Source organism: Peromyscus californicus, unplaced genomic scaffold, assembly GCF_007827085.1.
Source record: "Peromyscus californicus insignis strain IS unplaced genomic scaffold, ASM782708v3 Scaffold_21__1_contigs__length_65335640, whole genome shotgun sequence".
Classification (NCBI taxonomy): Eukaryota; Metazoa; Chordata; class Mammalia; order Rodentia; family Cricetidae; genus Peromyscus; species Peromyscus californicus.
In genome coordinates, this window is record NW_026294514.1 from 57,657,616 (window position 1) to 57,672,917 (window position 15,302).

General features: G+C 50.8%; 1 protein-coding gene across 1 annotated transcript in view; it reads right to left on the minus strand.

The window, feature by feature from the left end:
* Window positions 1-15,302, minus strand: part of Ramp1 (receptor activity modifying protein 1) — a 49,246-nt gene that overhangs the window by 19,384 nt on the left and 14,560 nt on the right. Inside the window, exon 2 of the mRNA XM_052750419.1 lies at window positions 12,374-12,512. Within this exon, the coding sequence (XP_052606379.1) occupies window positions 12,374-12,512 (139 nt within the window). The remainder of the gene's footprint in view (window positions 1-12,373; window positions 12,513-15,302) is intronic.

Sequence of the window (15,302 nt, forward strand, 5' to 3'; positions counted from 1 at the left end):
TTCCTCTCTTAATTTTTGAGGCAGGGTCTTGGATGGAATCTGGAGCTGGAGGTTTCAGCTATGGTGGTGGACCAGTGAGCCCTGGCATCCTCCCATCTCAGACTCCTCCAACACCAGGGTTCCAGGCATGCTTGGCCACACCCAGCTCTTACGTGGCTGCTGGGGATCCGAACTCAGATCCTCATGCTTGCTCAATAAACACTTTACCCACTGAGCCGTCTCCCCAGCCCCTACATTTTTTTTTTAAGGGTAAAGTGAATGATAAAAGTTAAAGTAAAAAAATCGCCATTTAATGATGCCATTCTCTGAAGCCCAGCCTGTCTTTCAGATTATCCCACTCAGCTCTGAAGCAATGGGTCACCTCGTTTCTCTTTAATTTTTTTTAATTAAAAAAAAATACACACACACATTTGGTTTTTCAAGACGGGGTTTCTCTGTGTAGCTTTGGAGCCTGTCCTGGAAGTCACTCTGTAACCCACTTCAAGAGGAGAGGGGATTGAAGGGCAGGAAAGACGCTCAGTGGATAAAGTATTTAAGTCTCAAAAGTCCCTTAAGGGGAAAGGGAGCTTCAAAATATACCCAGGGAAGGCTGCTGCTATACGGTGCCACATTGGGAGTCTCCCACAAAAGACTGATAGTGTCCCTTCCTGTAACTTCCTGAGAAAGACCCACCAACTGAGTAATGAGAGGGGAGGTTTGGGGAGATTCTGATTTCTGGTTTGAGGATGGCTGGGGTGAAGGGAAGCATATGAAAGGGACACTGGTTACCAGCTCCACCTACTCAGCTATCCGACAACACACAAGATGCGGAGGCATCAGGATCGTGTATTCATCTTGTCCATCACGGGAGCCTAAGAAGGCAGCCAGGGAGGAGGCTCTCTGAAGCCCAGTGTGAGCACCTGGCTGTTTTAGTCTACACAGCCGGGATGGCTCTGGGGCTTTCTGGGTGAGGGCCAGGAAACAATGTGTCCACAGGGAAGTGTAGCAAGTTACATCACTAGATACAAGCCACCTGCTTGCCTTCCGTGGGGTGGGAACTGTTTAGTGGTGTCCAAAATCTCAACTTTTTACTTTTTGACAGAATCAGACTGCGCCCTACATCTGAGTTTTTAAAACAAGGCAGATGGATATGGCAACAGAGAGTCCCTGGCGCTACAGCCCACACTAATGGCCACCATGCCCACGGAGGTATCCACATCCCGTGCCACTCCCTCAGCTCCATCTCCCACAAGGAAGATGCCTAAAAACTGGGACAAAAGGGACCTGAGAATGATGCAATGACCATTGGGCATAAAAGAGTGACTGCCAGCAACCCTTCTCAGGGAGCTGGAGGAAATGGGGTTCCCCTTCCTGTTTTCCCAGCCCAGCAGGCTGGCTCTACAGACTCTCTGGGGATCTTCGCTAGAACTCACTTGGGACAGGCATACAGTGTTCAGTGAGGTGATCTCAACTGAAATGCTACGGAAGCCCATGAGGGCTTCCTGTCACTCTCAAAATAAAGATAATTCCTTCAGCCTGGAGTACCAGGAGAGGGGCAGCTGCTGGCAGGGAAAAAGCGGATCTGGGCGGGGTAGACTGTGAGCCACACGGCTTTGACTGTGGTCTCCTGCACCTCCTCCTCGACACCCACTGTCTGCTGCAGGGTTGGATCTGGTGCAAGGTGCAGATGGTGATCCTCTGCTCCTTCTCTGTCTCCTTTGTGACCCTAGACCTGGATACAGAAAGCCCCTGGCTCTGCCCCCCTTCTTCTTTCAGCAAGCCCCATCCCTAAAGGGTAGTTCTGTTGTTCAGACCTGGATCTGGACCGCAGGTCCCAGTGGACAGGGTACTAGCGTTTTATGCCATGTAACACATCATTAGCTATTTCTACAGTTCCAACTGGTCGTCACCTTTGAGGCAGGTAAGGTTGTTTTTTTTTTTTTCCTCTATCTTTACCCTGCCAAAGAGAAGCACAGAGCCTGAAAGACAGTATGGTGGTGGGCAGGAAGTGGCCTTGGCCTAGGCAGCGTCTGCTTTAGATCTTGCAACACCTGACCTCCCAGGGTGCCCATCCATTGGTCCTGCTAAGCCAGGAAGCCCTTCTATGCCACCCCTAACTCCCCACCATCACACATGAGGTCATCAGCCCCATACCACCAGGCTCAGCACAATGTGACCTCAGAACTCACTGGCACATGCCAAGTTCCAGGGTGGGAGGGATGCAGGCCAGTGGGCAGCCTCCTGTGCTAGGCTTCTGGCAACCTGACTGCCCTGTGGAGCACATGGGGAAACTTCATTCCACTGCCCTGGGTAGTAGACAAGGAGAGCATGAGCCTGGAGAGGCTCACAGGCTTGCCTGCTGCTCCATTACCATTTCAGAACCTTTGTAGGCCTAAGAAGAAGCCTCCCTCTCAGTTCCTGTTGAAATTCAAAACAGAAGCAACCCCTCCAGACCTCTGGGAGCTGAGAGTTTCCTGCCTCAATTCCTGCCCTGAATACACAAAGGAGGCTGTGTGCTCCAGCATAGCAGGGTAGGCAGCAGGCCCAAGCAGGACACATGGGTCATCGCACCCTGCCTAAATCAATGATCTGAAACGGTGATCTGGATATGGTGTTTCCTACTCAGAGCACAGGATTCTGGGTAGCCATGCACAGCAGGTCTCAGCCATTTGTCCTTCTGTTAACTTATAGCATGGCCAACCTTACTCCTGGGGACCCAGGCAACCCTACCCATAACCCCACAGGTTCTAGGCCAGCTGGAGGGTCTCATGACTCAGATTGGGGTCAGTGAGTCAGAGCCACACCCCTTGTAAGAATCCTTGGGTCCTGAGCTTCACAGACTCTGACAGGTCCTTGGAAAACGGGCCCCTGGAATCAGAACATTGTAAGACACTATGAGTGGGAGCAGATAGGGCCAGCATTTACAAATTCTAATGGCTTACACAGAGAGCAGACTCCTTGACTGCCATGCAGGTAACAGTGCTCTAGGGTGCCATTAAATTCTGGTGAGTAGGCCACGGCAGGTGGTGGCCCCTGTAGATATTGCCATCTGTCTTTCTTTAACATCTTTCTCTTGGTGAAGGTGACACCTCACAGCCTGAAGCTGTTCAGGAAGGAAGGAGGCGGGGTGCTTCCTCTTTTAACCAACCATGCTATTTAGCTCTTTTGTCAGTCTGTCTGACACAAACTAGGTCATCTAGAAGACACAGCCACAGCTGAGAAAATGCTTCCATCAGAATGGCCTGGAGGTGAGCCTGTGGGGGAATTTTCTTGATTGATGTGGGGCCCAGCCTACCGTGGGTGGTGTCAACCTGGGCAGGTGGTCCTGGGAGGTGTGAGAAAGCAAGGGAGAGCAAGCCACTCCTCCATGGCCCCTGCTTCAGTTCCTGCCTCCAGGTTCCTGTCTCGCTTGAGTTGCTGACCTAACTTCCCTGGATGATGGACTATAAACTGTAAGCTGAAATAAACCCTTTCCTCTCTGAGATGCTCTTGGTCATGCTCTTTATTATGCCAATAGAAAGAAAAACAGGACACCAATGTAGTATTTTTCATGAGGTGAGAAACCAGCAAATTTCTTTGAAAAATTGAAGACAGAAATACCATACAGTTCAGCAATTCTATTTCTGGTTTGTCTAGAAATGACGTTCTGTTGAACAGACCTCTGCGCATGTTTTCTGAGGCACTGGTCACACCAGCTGAGAAACATCCATCACTGGACTAGTGAGGAAATACAAAGTGATACAAGCATGTGACTGGACACCATTCAGCCATCAGGAAGAACTAATGCCGCCATTTTTGACAGGGATGGAACTGAATCTTTAAGTGACGTAAGCCAGGCACAGAAAGACAATCACATGATCTCACTCACACACAGGATCTCACACACTGGCCACAAGGCAGATGAGAATAGGGAGCTCATGATCAAATGGTGGGCAGACAGGGCAGGGAGGAATGGGGAAAGACTGGAGTTAAGTAACAGGTAGGAGCAAGGACGTTGGCCTGTGGTTGCACAGTGGGTGCCTAGAGAGAACAGGAACTATAGTACTGTTTAAAGAGAGGAAGGGGCTGGAGAGGTGGCTCAGAGGTTAAGAGCACTGACTGCTCTTCCAGAGGTCCTGAGTTCAATTCCCAGCAACCACATGGTGGCTCACAACCACCGATAATGACTGTAGGCAGAATATTGTATACATAATAAATAAATACATCTTTAAAAAAATAGAAATAAAGAGAGGAAGGAATGAACCCAGTGGTGGCGGTGGTGGCACACGCCTTTAATTCCAGCACTCAGAGGCAGAGGCAGGCGGATCTCTGTGAGTTCCAGGACAGCCAGGGCTATACAGAGAAACCCTGTCTTGAAAACCAAAGAAGAAGAAAGAGAAGAAAAAGAGCCTTAAGAGGCAAACAGATCTCTGTGAGCTTGGGGCCAGCCTGGTCTACAGAGAGAATTCCAGGACAACCAGAGCTGCACAAAGAAACCTGATCCTGGAAAACTGAGGGGGGGGGGAGAATAAATGCTTGAGACGGATGTCTAACATGACTTAAGCATTACACAAAGTGCAGGTGTAGCAAACGTCACATGGTGCCCACCTGGCATGTACTATCTCTATTTTTTTGTTTGTTTGTTTTTTTGAAACAGGGTTTCTCTGTGTAGTTTTGGAGCCTATCCTGGATCTTGATCTGTAGACCAGGCTGGCCTTGAACTCACAGAGATCTACCTGGCTCTGCCTCCCAAATGCTGGGATTAAAGGCATGTGCCACCACTGCCCGGCCTATCTCTATGTTTTTATGTACCAGCTTAAAAAACAGGTTAGGGCTGACAAAATGGCTCAGCGGGTAAAGGCACCTGCTGCCAAGCCTGATGACCCAAGTTCAATTCCTGGGACCCACAAGGTAGAAGGGGAGACCCAACTTCAGCAAGTTGTCCCCTGACCTCCACAAATGGGTCATGGCATAGATGCCCCCCCCACAATAATAATGATAAATAAAAATTTAAAAATAGGTTACAAAGCTACAAAGCATCTGCTTTCTAGCTGGATCTGGCAAGTTCCAGATCCTTCTGTTGTTTTGACTTCTCTTTCTCCAACACCTGCATTGAGGATGGTGTTTCCCATGACACTTTTTTCCATGTTCTTTCTACCTTCCCTAGTTGGATTAGATTCCCAGTTAATATGCTAGATGACATTATGTTTCTATTGGTAGACCAGGGCTGTGGTTTAATAAGATAACCCCAGTAAAGACAGCTCTCAGCCCAACACACAGTGATGCTCAGAGCTCATGTGCTTTGCAGGTACTTCTGGGTGCTGCTGACCCTGAGATGCCCTGTGCTGCTGCCAAGGACTCAGGGTAATCCTGAACCTCTCTCCCAACAGGCATCCTGACAGATCCACCCAGGAAGTAACGGATGAAAAGCAGGACTGTGGGGGTCACCGTCAAAGTGGAGGGCTGCTGCTGGGCCCTGGGCTGATGTGAGTATCTAGGCACTCAGGTAACTTTAATTGTTACATACTCTGCCAGGTATGTGCTCCCAGCACTCAGGACAGAGCTGAGAGAATTGCCACAAGTTCAAGGCCAGCCAGGTCTATGTAGCATGTTCTGTGTCAGCCTGGACTACAGAGTAAGACTGCCTTAAAAACAAAACAAAACAAAACAAAACAAAACAAAACAAAACAAAACAAAACAAAAAACAAAACAAAACAAAACAAAACAAAACAAAAAACCCGAATAGTTGCATACCTTGACCATGGAAAGTCAAATCAGGCCACAGGTTGAGCAGTCAACTCCAGCAAGCCTTCTGTTTGTGGCAAAGTATCCTGAATGCTATTGGCTGTTCTACTGTTACTTGGCAATTTCTGTCTCTGAGACACATAGAGATGTTTCCCCTCGAGTGCACATGCATTCATGTATGTGTGTGTGTGTGTGTGTGTGTGTGTGTGTGTGTGTGTGTGTATGTGTGTGTATGTGTCTGTGTAGTGTGTGTAAATGTGTATGTGTGCATGTACATGTATGTTGCTTGGGATGGAGCCCAAGGCCTTCCAGAAACAGGTACATGCTCCACCACGGAGCCACACCCCTGGGCCACAGAGTACTTTTAAAAATTATTCAATGACCCCCTCCCTCCAGCCAGGGGTCCTCCTTTCTGCCTGGTTTGTCAAGGGCTGCAGACTGTCGGGCAGACTCAGAGACCTGTTTGAAATCACACCAACCCTCCCAGTACAGTCTTTGTGTCCTATGAAGGACACACCTCAAGCCACCAGCCAAAGACAGACTTCGTAATAAATGAAACAACCCAGGAAAAGATAGAATTTGATTCTCACTTCACATCTGTACACAGGATAAACTCCAGCCTGGCACAGATGTAGCTGTTGCCAGCAGAACTATATAAGCTCAAATGAAAAGCCAGTGTAAGGAAGGGCTTTCCTGCCTTGGTTTGAACTCAGCCATGAGGAAGAGTGACAAATCTGATTGAGTTAAAAAAACGCATGTTGCTGCTGGGTAGTGGTGGCACATTCCTTCAATCCCAGCACATGGGAGGCCGAGGCAGGCAGATCTCTGTGAGTTTGAGGCTAGCCCAGTCTACAAAGTGAGTTCCAGGACATCCAGGACTATTACACAGAGAAACTCTGTCTTGAACACCCCCCTCCAAAAGAATGTGTGTCAACAAAAAGTATGTCCAAAGATGGCTAACAACACAAGGCAGTCAGTGAGACATGTGTGGCGTCTCCTTAGTATTCACAGATCTCCTCAGAAAGCACTGGAAACACGGTTTTTAAAAAAAGAGCTGGACAAACAAGTCCCAAAAGAGAATGAGCCTTGACCCTTGAAACGTGAACGATGTTCAGACTCGTGGTGACCAGGGGCGCCACTTCTCAGGCGGTGACAGTTTTAACAGGGCGGTACACTCTGCTGGCAAAGCCTTGGGAACACAGGTGTCCCTGGCACTGTATCTGGGGACGCACACCATGGAAAGTGCCGTCCTCATGACACACCTTCTGACCTTGTGAGCCTAGGTATCTGCCCAACAGAGGGCAGGGTGGGAAGGCCCAGACGCCTGTGAACGCTGTTTGAGGGAAAGGGTGCTGCCTCTCACAGGGAGACAGTTGGGAAACTGCACAGTGGAATACTAGGCAGTTACGAAAACAGAGAGGCTCTTCCTGTCCTGCCAGTGAGGAAGTTCCGGAACATACTGCTAGGTAAACAAGTGGTCTGAAGTGCACGGGGAGTTGTTACATGCTGTCCTTACGTAAGAGTGGAGATACAAGAAAAACACACACACACACATCTGCTCATTCGTGCAAAAGAAACACAGGAAGGAGCCAGGAGCTGCTGGCGCACGCCTTTGATCCCAGCACTGGGGAGGCAGAGGCAGGCGGATCTCTAAGTTCGAGACCAGCCTGGTCTATGGAGTGAGTTCCAGGACAGTCAGGGCTACACAGAGAAACCCTGTCTGGAAAAACACAGGAAGGAGACAGCAGAGGACAATGAGGCATTAACCTTAGGAAGTGGGTGGGATAGAGAACTAAGGGCAGGTGGCGGGAGGCAGCCCTTACTTCACCCAGTGTATCCACAGGCCAGGCTTGGGGCCCAGTTAGTAAAATAAGTCACCGGTCTGGGTGCTGAGGAGGGAATTTGGGGAGTACGCTTAGCATTCACAATCCAGTGAGTAATCCCGGTGACGTGTGTGGGCCTTACCTGGTCCCCGGGAAAAATTTGAACTCTGAGGCTTGGAGTCCACATATCTGCAAGCCCAACTGTATACATGCTCAGCCTGCTGCCTGCCCTGCCGATTCTGCCAAACTGCAACCGTGTAGGCCAGTTCTTTCCTCTGTGTGTGTGTGTGTGTATGTGTGTGTATATGTGTGTGTATGTGTATGACACATGTGTATGGGTATCCAAGGAGGCCAGAAAAAGATGTCAGATCCCCAGAAGCTGGGATTACAGGCAGTTATAAGCTACCCAATGTGGATATTGTAAACCTGACTTGGACCCTCTAAAAGAGCAGCAAGTGCTCTTAACCACTGAGCCATCTCTCCAGCCCCCCAATTCTTTTTTTTTCTTTTAATTATTATTATTTTTGTTTTTGGTGTCTGTGTATTTACGAACCCAGAGGCCTGAGCAGACAGCTGCCTTCCTCTATGCTCCCCACTTGTTCCTTTGAGACAAGGTCTCTTACTGAGCCTGGGTCTCATTGTTTTTTTCCACCAGCTAAACCAGCAGCCAGTAAGCCTCAGCAACCCTGTCTCTGTTCCCCCATGCTGGGGTTACAAGTGTGTGCAGCCATGTGTGGTTTGTGGTTTTTTTTTGGGGGGGGGGCGGAGTCTAAACTCAGGTCCTTATACATTCACAGCAAGTGTTCCTACCCACTGAGCCATCTTCTCGGCCCCATAAGCCAGTTGGTAAAGTCCCTACAAAAAGGAGCTAACCATGTTTTCTTCTAACCCCATGCAGTCACACTGGTCCCATCTAATCCAGTGTCTGTGAGTGTACACACACGTACTCGTGTGCACAATATGGGGTTGTGTATGTGTGGACTCTAAAATGCATATCTGGGCTCCTAAATTTCATACCCTGATAGAAGCAATGAGGGTCCCTTAAAGGGATGGCTGATTCCTAGCCTGTGCCTTAAAAGATAAACCTGGAAAGGCAAGGAAGAGCTCAGACAAGGACCAGTGTTGTCAAAGAGCAAAAGCCAGTTTGAAAACCCTGCCACGCAAGAGCCTGCATCAACTTAGGGAGCCCTGGATTAACCCTGTCCACCTGGGGATTCCAGAATGATCTCCCTACATTATAAACATCAGGCTCATGTCTTCAGCTCTACCTGAAATTTAAGTCCCCCTCACCGTGGAATGCCACAGGCTCCCAGGGTCCTGAGAGGAGGGCAGGGACATGACTAGGGCCATCACTGTGGAGACCGTAGACCTGGAGCTGGCAGGCCTGAGATGATCTGTTGGGGTGCCGCTGTGATGGGGACTTTCCCAGCTGCACAACCCCAAGGCTCTGACCGTGGTCACTTCTCCTTGGCTTGGTGCCAATCATTCCTACTTTCACATGTATAGCCCATGGCCTCTGCTTCTTCAGAACATCCTTGTGCCACGCTGCCCATGCCTCTGCCATCCCTGCCAGGCTTCCCCTGGCTGTCAGTCTGCAGGTATGAGCAATCACTGATCTATGTAGTAGGGTAGGCAGCGAGTGCTTTTCCTCAGGGCCCTACTGTGTCTTCCCTAGATCATAATAAATGCAACTTTCATTTAAATACAAACTGCTCGGCTGAGGCAGGAAGCCAATTAGACCCAAGAACAGGCTGTTCTGATTTTAACAACCTGTCCCTTCTCCTTTTCCAACTCCTGATTCATTCCTCAGTTTAGAAGAGGAGGCCAGATGTCTCCAAGCCCAGAAGGGCACAGTAAAAGATGATGGATAAAGACCCTGAGCGCTCCACTGAATCCCATGGGGATTGCTTGGGGGCCTCTGGACACCTGTGTCTACAGGGATATAGGTCCTGAGCCAAAGGGCCTGAGCTTAGATAGCCCATCTGAGCTGGAGACAACTCTCCATCCTGAGCTTGGACAGAGGAGATGGAGCACTGGTGCATAATTCAAACCTTAGTTTTGCACCATGATTGCAGACATCTCATGCTAGGATGATTGGTTTTAACCGTCAACTTGACACAACCTAGAATCACCTGGAAACAGAGTCTTAACTGAAACATTGTCCAGATCAGGTTGGCCCATAGGGGGATGATCTGGATTGTTAATTGATGTAAGAAGACCCAGCCCACTGTGGGTGGCATCATTCCCTAGGCAGGAGGTCCTGAACTGTATAAGAGTGGGGAAATCGAGTTGAGCACGAGCAAGCTAGCCAGTGAGCATGCATGCGCTCAGTTCTCTCTGCTCTGACTGTGGATGGGATACGATTAGGATGGGAAGTTCCCGCCTTAACTTCCTACGGCGATCACTGTATCCTGGAACTGTGAGCCAGATAAACCCCTTCTCCCCTAAGCTGCTTTCTGTCAGGTTATTTATTTTTTTTTTTTATCACAGCAACAACATAGAACTAATTTTTCCATTTTCGACTCCCAAGGTAGAGACTGTCTTTAACAAGTGTGCATGGACCATAGACTCTGCTGGGGCAAAGGATCTCCCAGGGAAAAAGGCAAAGACTCTGTCCCCGGAGAGCTGGGAAAGGTCATTGCCCTCAGTAAGAGAAAAGGAGCCTCTGCAGGGCAGGGAGGGCTTGAGGGGTGAGATAAGTCTGAACGCAGGCTCATGAGGGAAAGTGGGGCCTGCCCCGTGAACCTGTGCTCCATACCCCATGCTTTCCAGTCTCCCTCTACCAGGGAGGCTCTGGAGCTCACACGAGGGCCTTATCATCCCACAGAACATGTCTGGCCTTCAGCAGGAGCCCAGTCGAGACTTGTGCCTATGGAGACATCACATAGTACGCTCTTTGTGCAGCTCCTCGATTGCCCTGTGGAGATCCTCCCAAGGATGTTCCTGTCCCCCTCCTCTTCCCCTCCATGGATCCCCCAGGACCCCCTCTCTTTTCTCTCAGGCACTGGAAGAAAGTGCCTGTTATCATAGGACATTGAGACTGCACACCTATCCTATTATGTATTGTGCTTGGTGATGGAGGAAAACCCTGTTCTGTGGAATGGCCTCAGTCAGTCTCAGAATTCATTCAGATGCTAGGCAGCCTGTCACAGCTGGGTCACAGTTCATTCATCATGAATCTATTCCTTGTGCTACCAGAGAAAAGTCTAGACAGATCTCTGAGCTTCACTCACTTGTAGCTGCCTAGATCACATGGCTTAGAGGCCATAGAGCTGGGTTCCTGGGAGCGCAGCTGCAGACAGCCACTCTGCTGTGTGGTGGTAACTGCCATCCAGATTGCTTCCCAGGGACCCGAGGGGCTTCTGGCTTCTGCTGACGACACTGCCTTCCCATGACCTGCAGATGCCAAGAGTCTGGATCTGGGAAGGAGGCTTGGTGTCTCTGACTCCATATTGCGTCTGTCTCCTTTGCTTCCTCAAGCTCTGGGTCAAATTCCACTTAGTTCTATAGGTGGATGGTATGTGGATCATTTGAAAAGCGTTTTTGTCCTGGCCGTAGTACAGAGTGAACTTGACCTAGATTTGCTTGGATGCTGATTTTTCTTTTGAGGCTAAAGACACCTACCAGCCACTCTGACTAGAAACTGGGGGGGGGGCAGGAGAAGGAGGAAGAGGAGGAGAAGGAGGAGGAAGAGGAAGAGGAGGAAGAGGAGGAGGAGGAGGAGGAAGAGGAGGAGAAGGAGGAGGAGGAGGAGGAGGAAGAGGAGGAGGGGGCAGCTGTGGTGGAGGCTGTGGCAGCAGCAGCAGCAGCAGCAGCAGTAGCACATCTGAGTTTCTAGAAGAGTATTTCGGATTCCCAGAATATACACGAGCATCCCCACCTCTTACTACTCTCTCTCTCTGTTGACATTTCTGCCCTGACTCCCTGCACTGGAGAAGCTGACTCCTTTCTTCTGTTCTATGGCCTCGAGTCAAAGGCTCTCTTCATCTCTTGAACACTTATTGTCTGAGGGCGGAGCTTCTAGACCTGACTTCTGTAATACTCTAATCCCACATGGAGCGCACTACACACACACACACACACACACACACACACACACACACACACACACACCCCTACACTCACCTACTTACCTACCAGAGCCACAGGATGCTCCCAACCCTACACAATGAAGTAGAAACAAAGCCTAGAAAATGCATCGTGGGCACACCAAGCTTTGATCCTTGCTCTTGCTGGTGGAAAGGCCCCAGCAGCAAGAACCTCCAAGCCTGCTGTGGGGTGCCTGGGGGCTGAGAGACAGTGAGCAAACACTGTGGGCAGAAGAAGGGCCTTTGGGATAAAAATCTGGGTCTGACAGGGGAAAGGTTCAATGGGTGCCACCTTGGGGGGGGGGGGGCTATGGGCCACCCCTTCAGTGACAGCCTGCCCCTGAAGTTCTGAGCCCTGACCAGGGTGGGCGGGGCAGAGAGATGGGGAGAACAGCTCTGGCTTGACAAAAGGATAAAAGGAGCCAGCAGGGAGATCCCTGGAGTCCTGGCTTCTGTCACAAGACAGTCATACAGGGTTCTGGCATTGAATGGGGCTCAACTGCCCCCAGGTACCTGCACTTGGCTGTTATGGATATCTAACCCTGAACCTACCATCTCCTGTCCCCCTGGTACCCATGGCCACCTCGACAGCCACTGAGGACCCAGCTTCTCCCACACTCATGCTCACGTCCACCGGCCAATGACTGGTACTCCCTCAATCCTGTCCTTTTAGACTCTGGCTTTCCCCCAGACTAGTGGCCTGATGGATGCCCCAATATAAAGGAGAGAGCATGCCTCCCAGCCTCTGACAGGACTCACCCTATGGTCTTTCCCCAGTCACACCACAGAGTCTTCCCGATGGCCTCCATGTTCTCCTTGAAGCGGGTGAAGCACAGCTCCTGGATGAGAATGCCGTAGTCAGGATCCCGGCATGCAGTGACCATGAAGACGTGGTGAGCTGCAAAAGACCATCCAGGGGCTGTCACCTATGGGATCTCCTTCCTGGTAGGCAGCCTCTCCCATTGCCTCCCCACCCATCACCAGCCCTCCCCAGGGGCCACGAGCATCAGTGTGACCAGGAGACAACACCTGTCACTAGTTTCATTTTGTTGGGATAAAATACCTGCCCCCCCCCATAAAAGCCACTTAGGGAGGAAGGAACTTAGCGCAGATGGTCGCATCACACCCACAGGCAAGAGCAGAGAGAAGTGAGTGTGCACACGCTCACTTGCTGGGCCTCTGCTCGGTTTCTCCACTCTTACTTAGCTCAGGCCCCTAGGGAATGGTGCTGCCCACAGTGGCATGAGTCATCCCACAGCAATGACCTTAACATAGCCACCCACAGACATGCCCGCAGGTCAACCCAATGCAGAAGAGACTCTCTTCACGGGGAATTTCTATGTCACGTCAGGTTGATAACTTAAACTACTACTGTGCCCAAGGCTCCTAGTGGACTCTTTCCTTAGTCACTTTATCTATTTGTGAAGACCCCACCTGCTGACAATGGCACCCACCAGGTCCTAGGATGCACTTTCTGCTGCTGGTGATGGCCTCCATTTTCTCCAAGCTTACCCTGGACATTGGTACCAGGCATTGTCCTCACACTGTTTCATCGCCCTGCATGTTTCTCCTAACATCTGCATAGCTATGGAAACCCAGGCAGCAGGCACAGCTTGCTGGGATTGAGCCCAGGCCTGCCTGCCAACCTCCAAATCCAAGGGCTGACCTCAGTCAGGCAGTGTCCCAAACATGAGGGGAGGATCATTGCTGCCCCAGGGGGCCTTCAGAAGAGGGTCCCGGTCTACTTTGTTAATTTAGCACCCGGAGCTGGGTCCCTGGGCACACTTGACTCCCAGATCACACCGGGCATCTTCTCCTGATAGGACCCAGCTCCATTCACCAGTCTCATTATTTCCTATCCCTGGAAGGGGTTCAGAGGGATGCAGGACTGCCCAGGGCTCTGTGAGATCCTTGTTGGTCCTCACCAGAGAGATGTGGGATGGGGGAAAGCCTCATCTCATTAGCATCCCATCTCAGGAGAACATCATGCTGTTCCTTGCTGCTCTGGGGACCAAGGATCTCACTGTAGCAATGGGTGACCCAAGAACCAAGCCCGTGGGTGGGCAGCTGGAGATCTCAGGCTTGGGAGCATGGCTTGGAGAGGGTGGAGACCCAGGACCTGTAAGATCCAGAGAGCACAGAGGAGCTAGTGCTGGGCTTTTCTGAACTGTTGGGTGCCCCACATTCTTGTACACTTCCATGCTGAAGGGCAGTCTTACGGTGACCACCTATTTACTGATGGGAAAACCGAGGTCTCATATCAGAAATGAGTTGAAGTCTCAGAGGTGCCGAGGCGGTGCAGACCAGAGCTGAACATGGTTGGCTCCCCGCAGCCCAAGATGTGGCCCTGGTGCTGCCTGGCTTGAGATGAGACCCCAGGGAAGCTTGGAGTGCAGTCAAAGAGTATGACCTGTCCTTTGAGGCTGTCACGAGGGGCAGGTAAGGAAGAGAGGGGCATAGAGAGGGTGGAGAACAAAGCGACTGGAGGGTGCTGTCCCCAGTGTGTCCGGAGGGGGACATTACAGGGTGGACAGATGGTGAGTTCCATGGATGCAGATCTGGCACAGCCCAGATCTGGACGCTGAGGTCACAGACATGGCAGTTGCATTCAGTGGCTCACAGAGGGCCAGGGGGTTCAGGTTGGGAGAGGAACAGGAGGAGAAAGAGTCCTGGTCATAGGCAACAGAACCATCAGCTACCTGACAAGGACAGATTGACCCCAGGCAGTCTGAGATATTCATAGGGGTGAGGGGGTGGGTGGCAGGGGTGGGTGGTGGGGGTGGGCAGCCACACAGCAGAAACTGGAACATCCCTTAGGAAACAATCCCTACATTCACTTGCTTGTCCCACCATGGTCTAGGAAAAAGGGCTGGCATAGGACTGCCTGAGCCTGGACAGGGTGCCCCACGTGGTTAGGGCCAATGTTTCTGAAGTTGGGGCAGAGTGGCACAGAGCAGGCCTGAGAGGGCACACAGTGAATTCCCTGGGAAGTGAGCTGGGCATATGAGCCCTCCTCATATGGCGATAACAGCCCCGGACCATGTCTCCTGACAGTGTGGTCAAAGCAATGAAAGTGAAGCCTTATGCTCAATTAAAAATACAAACCCAGCCGGGCGGTGGTGGCGCACGCCTTTAATCCCAGCACTCGGGAGGCAGAACCAGGCGGATCTCTGGGAGTTCGAGGCCAGCCTGGGCTACAGAGTGAGATCCAGGACAGGCACTAAAACTACACAGAGAAACCCTGTCTCAAAAAATGAAAAACAAAACAACAACAAAAACAAAAAACAAAAACAAAAACAAAACAAAACAACCCCACCCCACCCCCTGACACACACAAAAAACCCAACCAACCAAACAAACAAATAACACACAAGAGCCCTGTCCCTAGCAGCTTGTGGAGCCATGTGAGGGCTGGTGGCAGAGCTCTGCAAACCTGGGCTTTCTCTCATGCCAGAGGACCTGCCACAGACTAGTGCCTGCTAGGGTGGGTAGGGCAGGGTACCCTGGGAGGCCAGCTGCTCAGGAAGAGAGCCTGGAGGTTGTGTCTGGACAGTCAGCTTAGCACAGAGATGGTCACAGCTCTGAGCTAGGACTGGCCAGGAAAGGGGGTAGGTGCTGGGACACACCAGAGTCCTGAGAACAAAGGGAGATGCTGGAGACCTTTAGGAAAAGCTCTGGAGTAGTCATG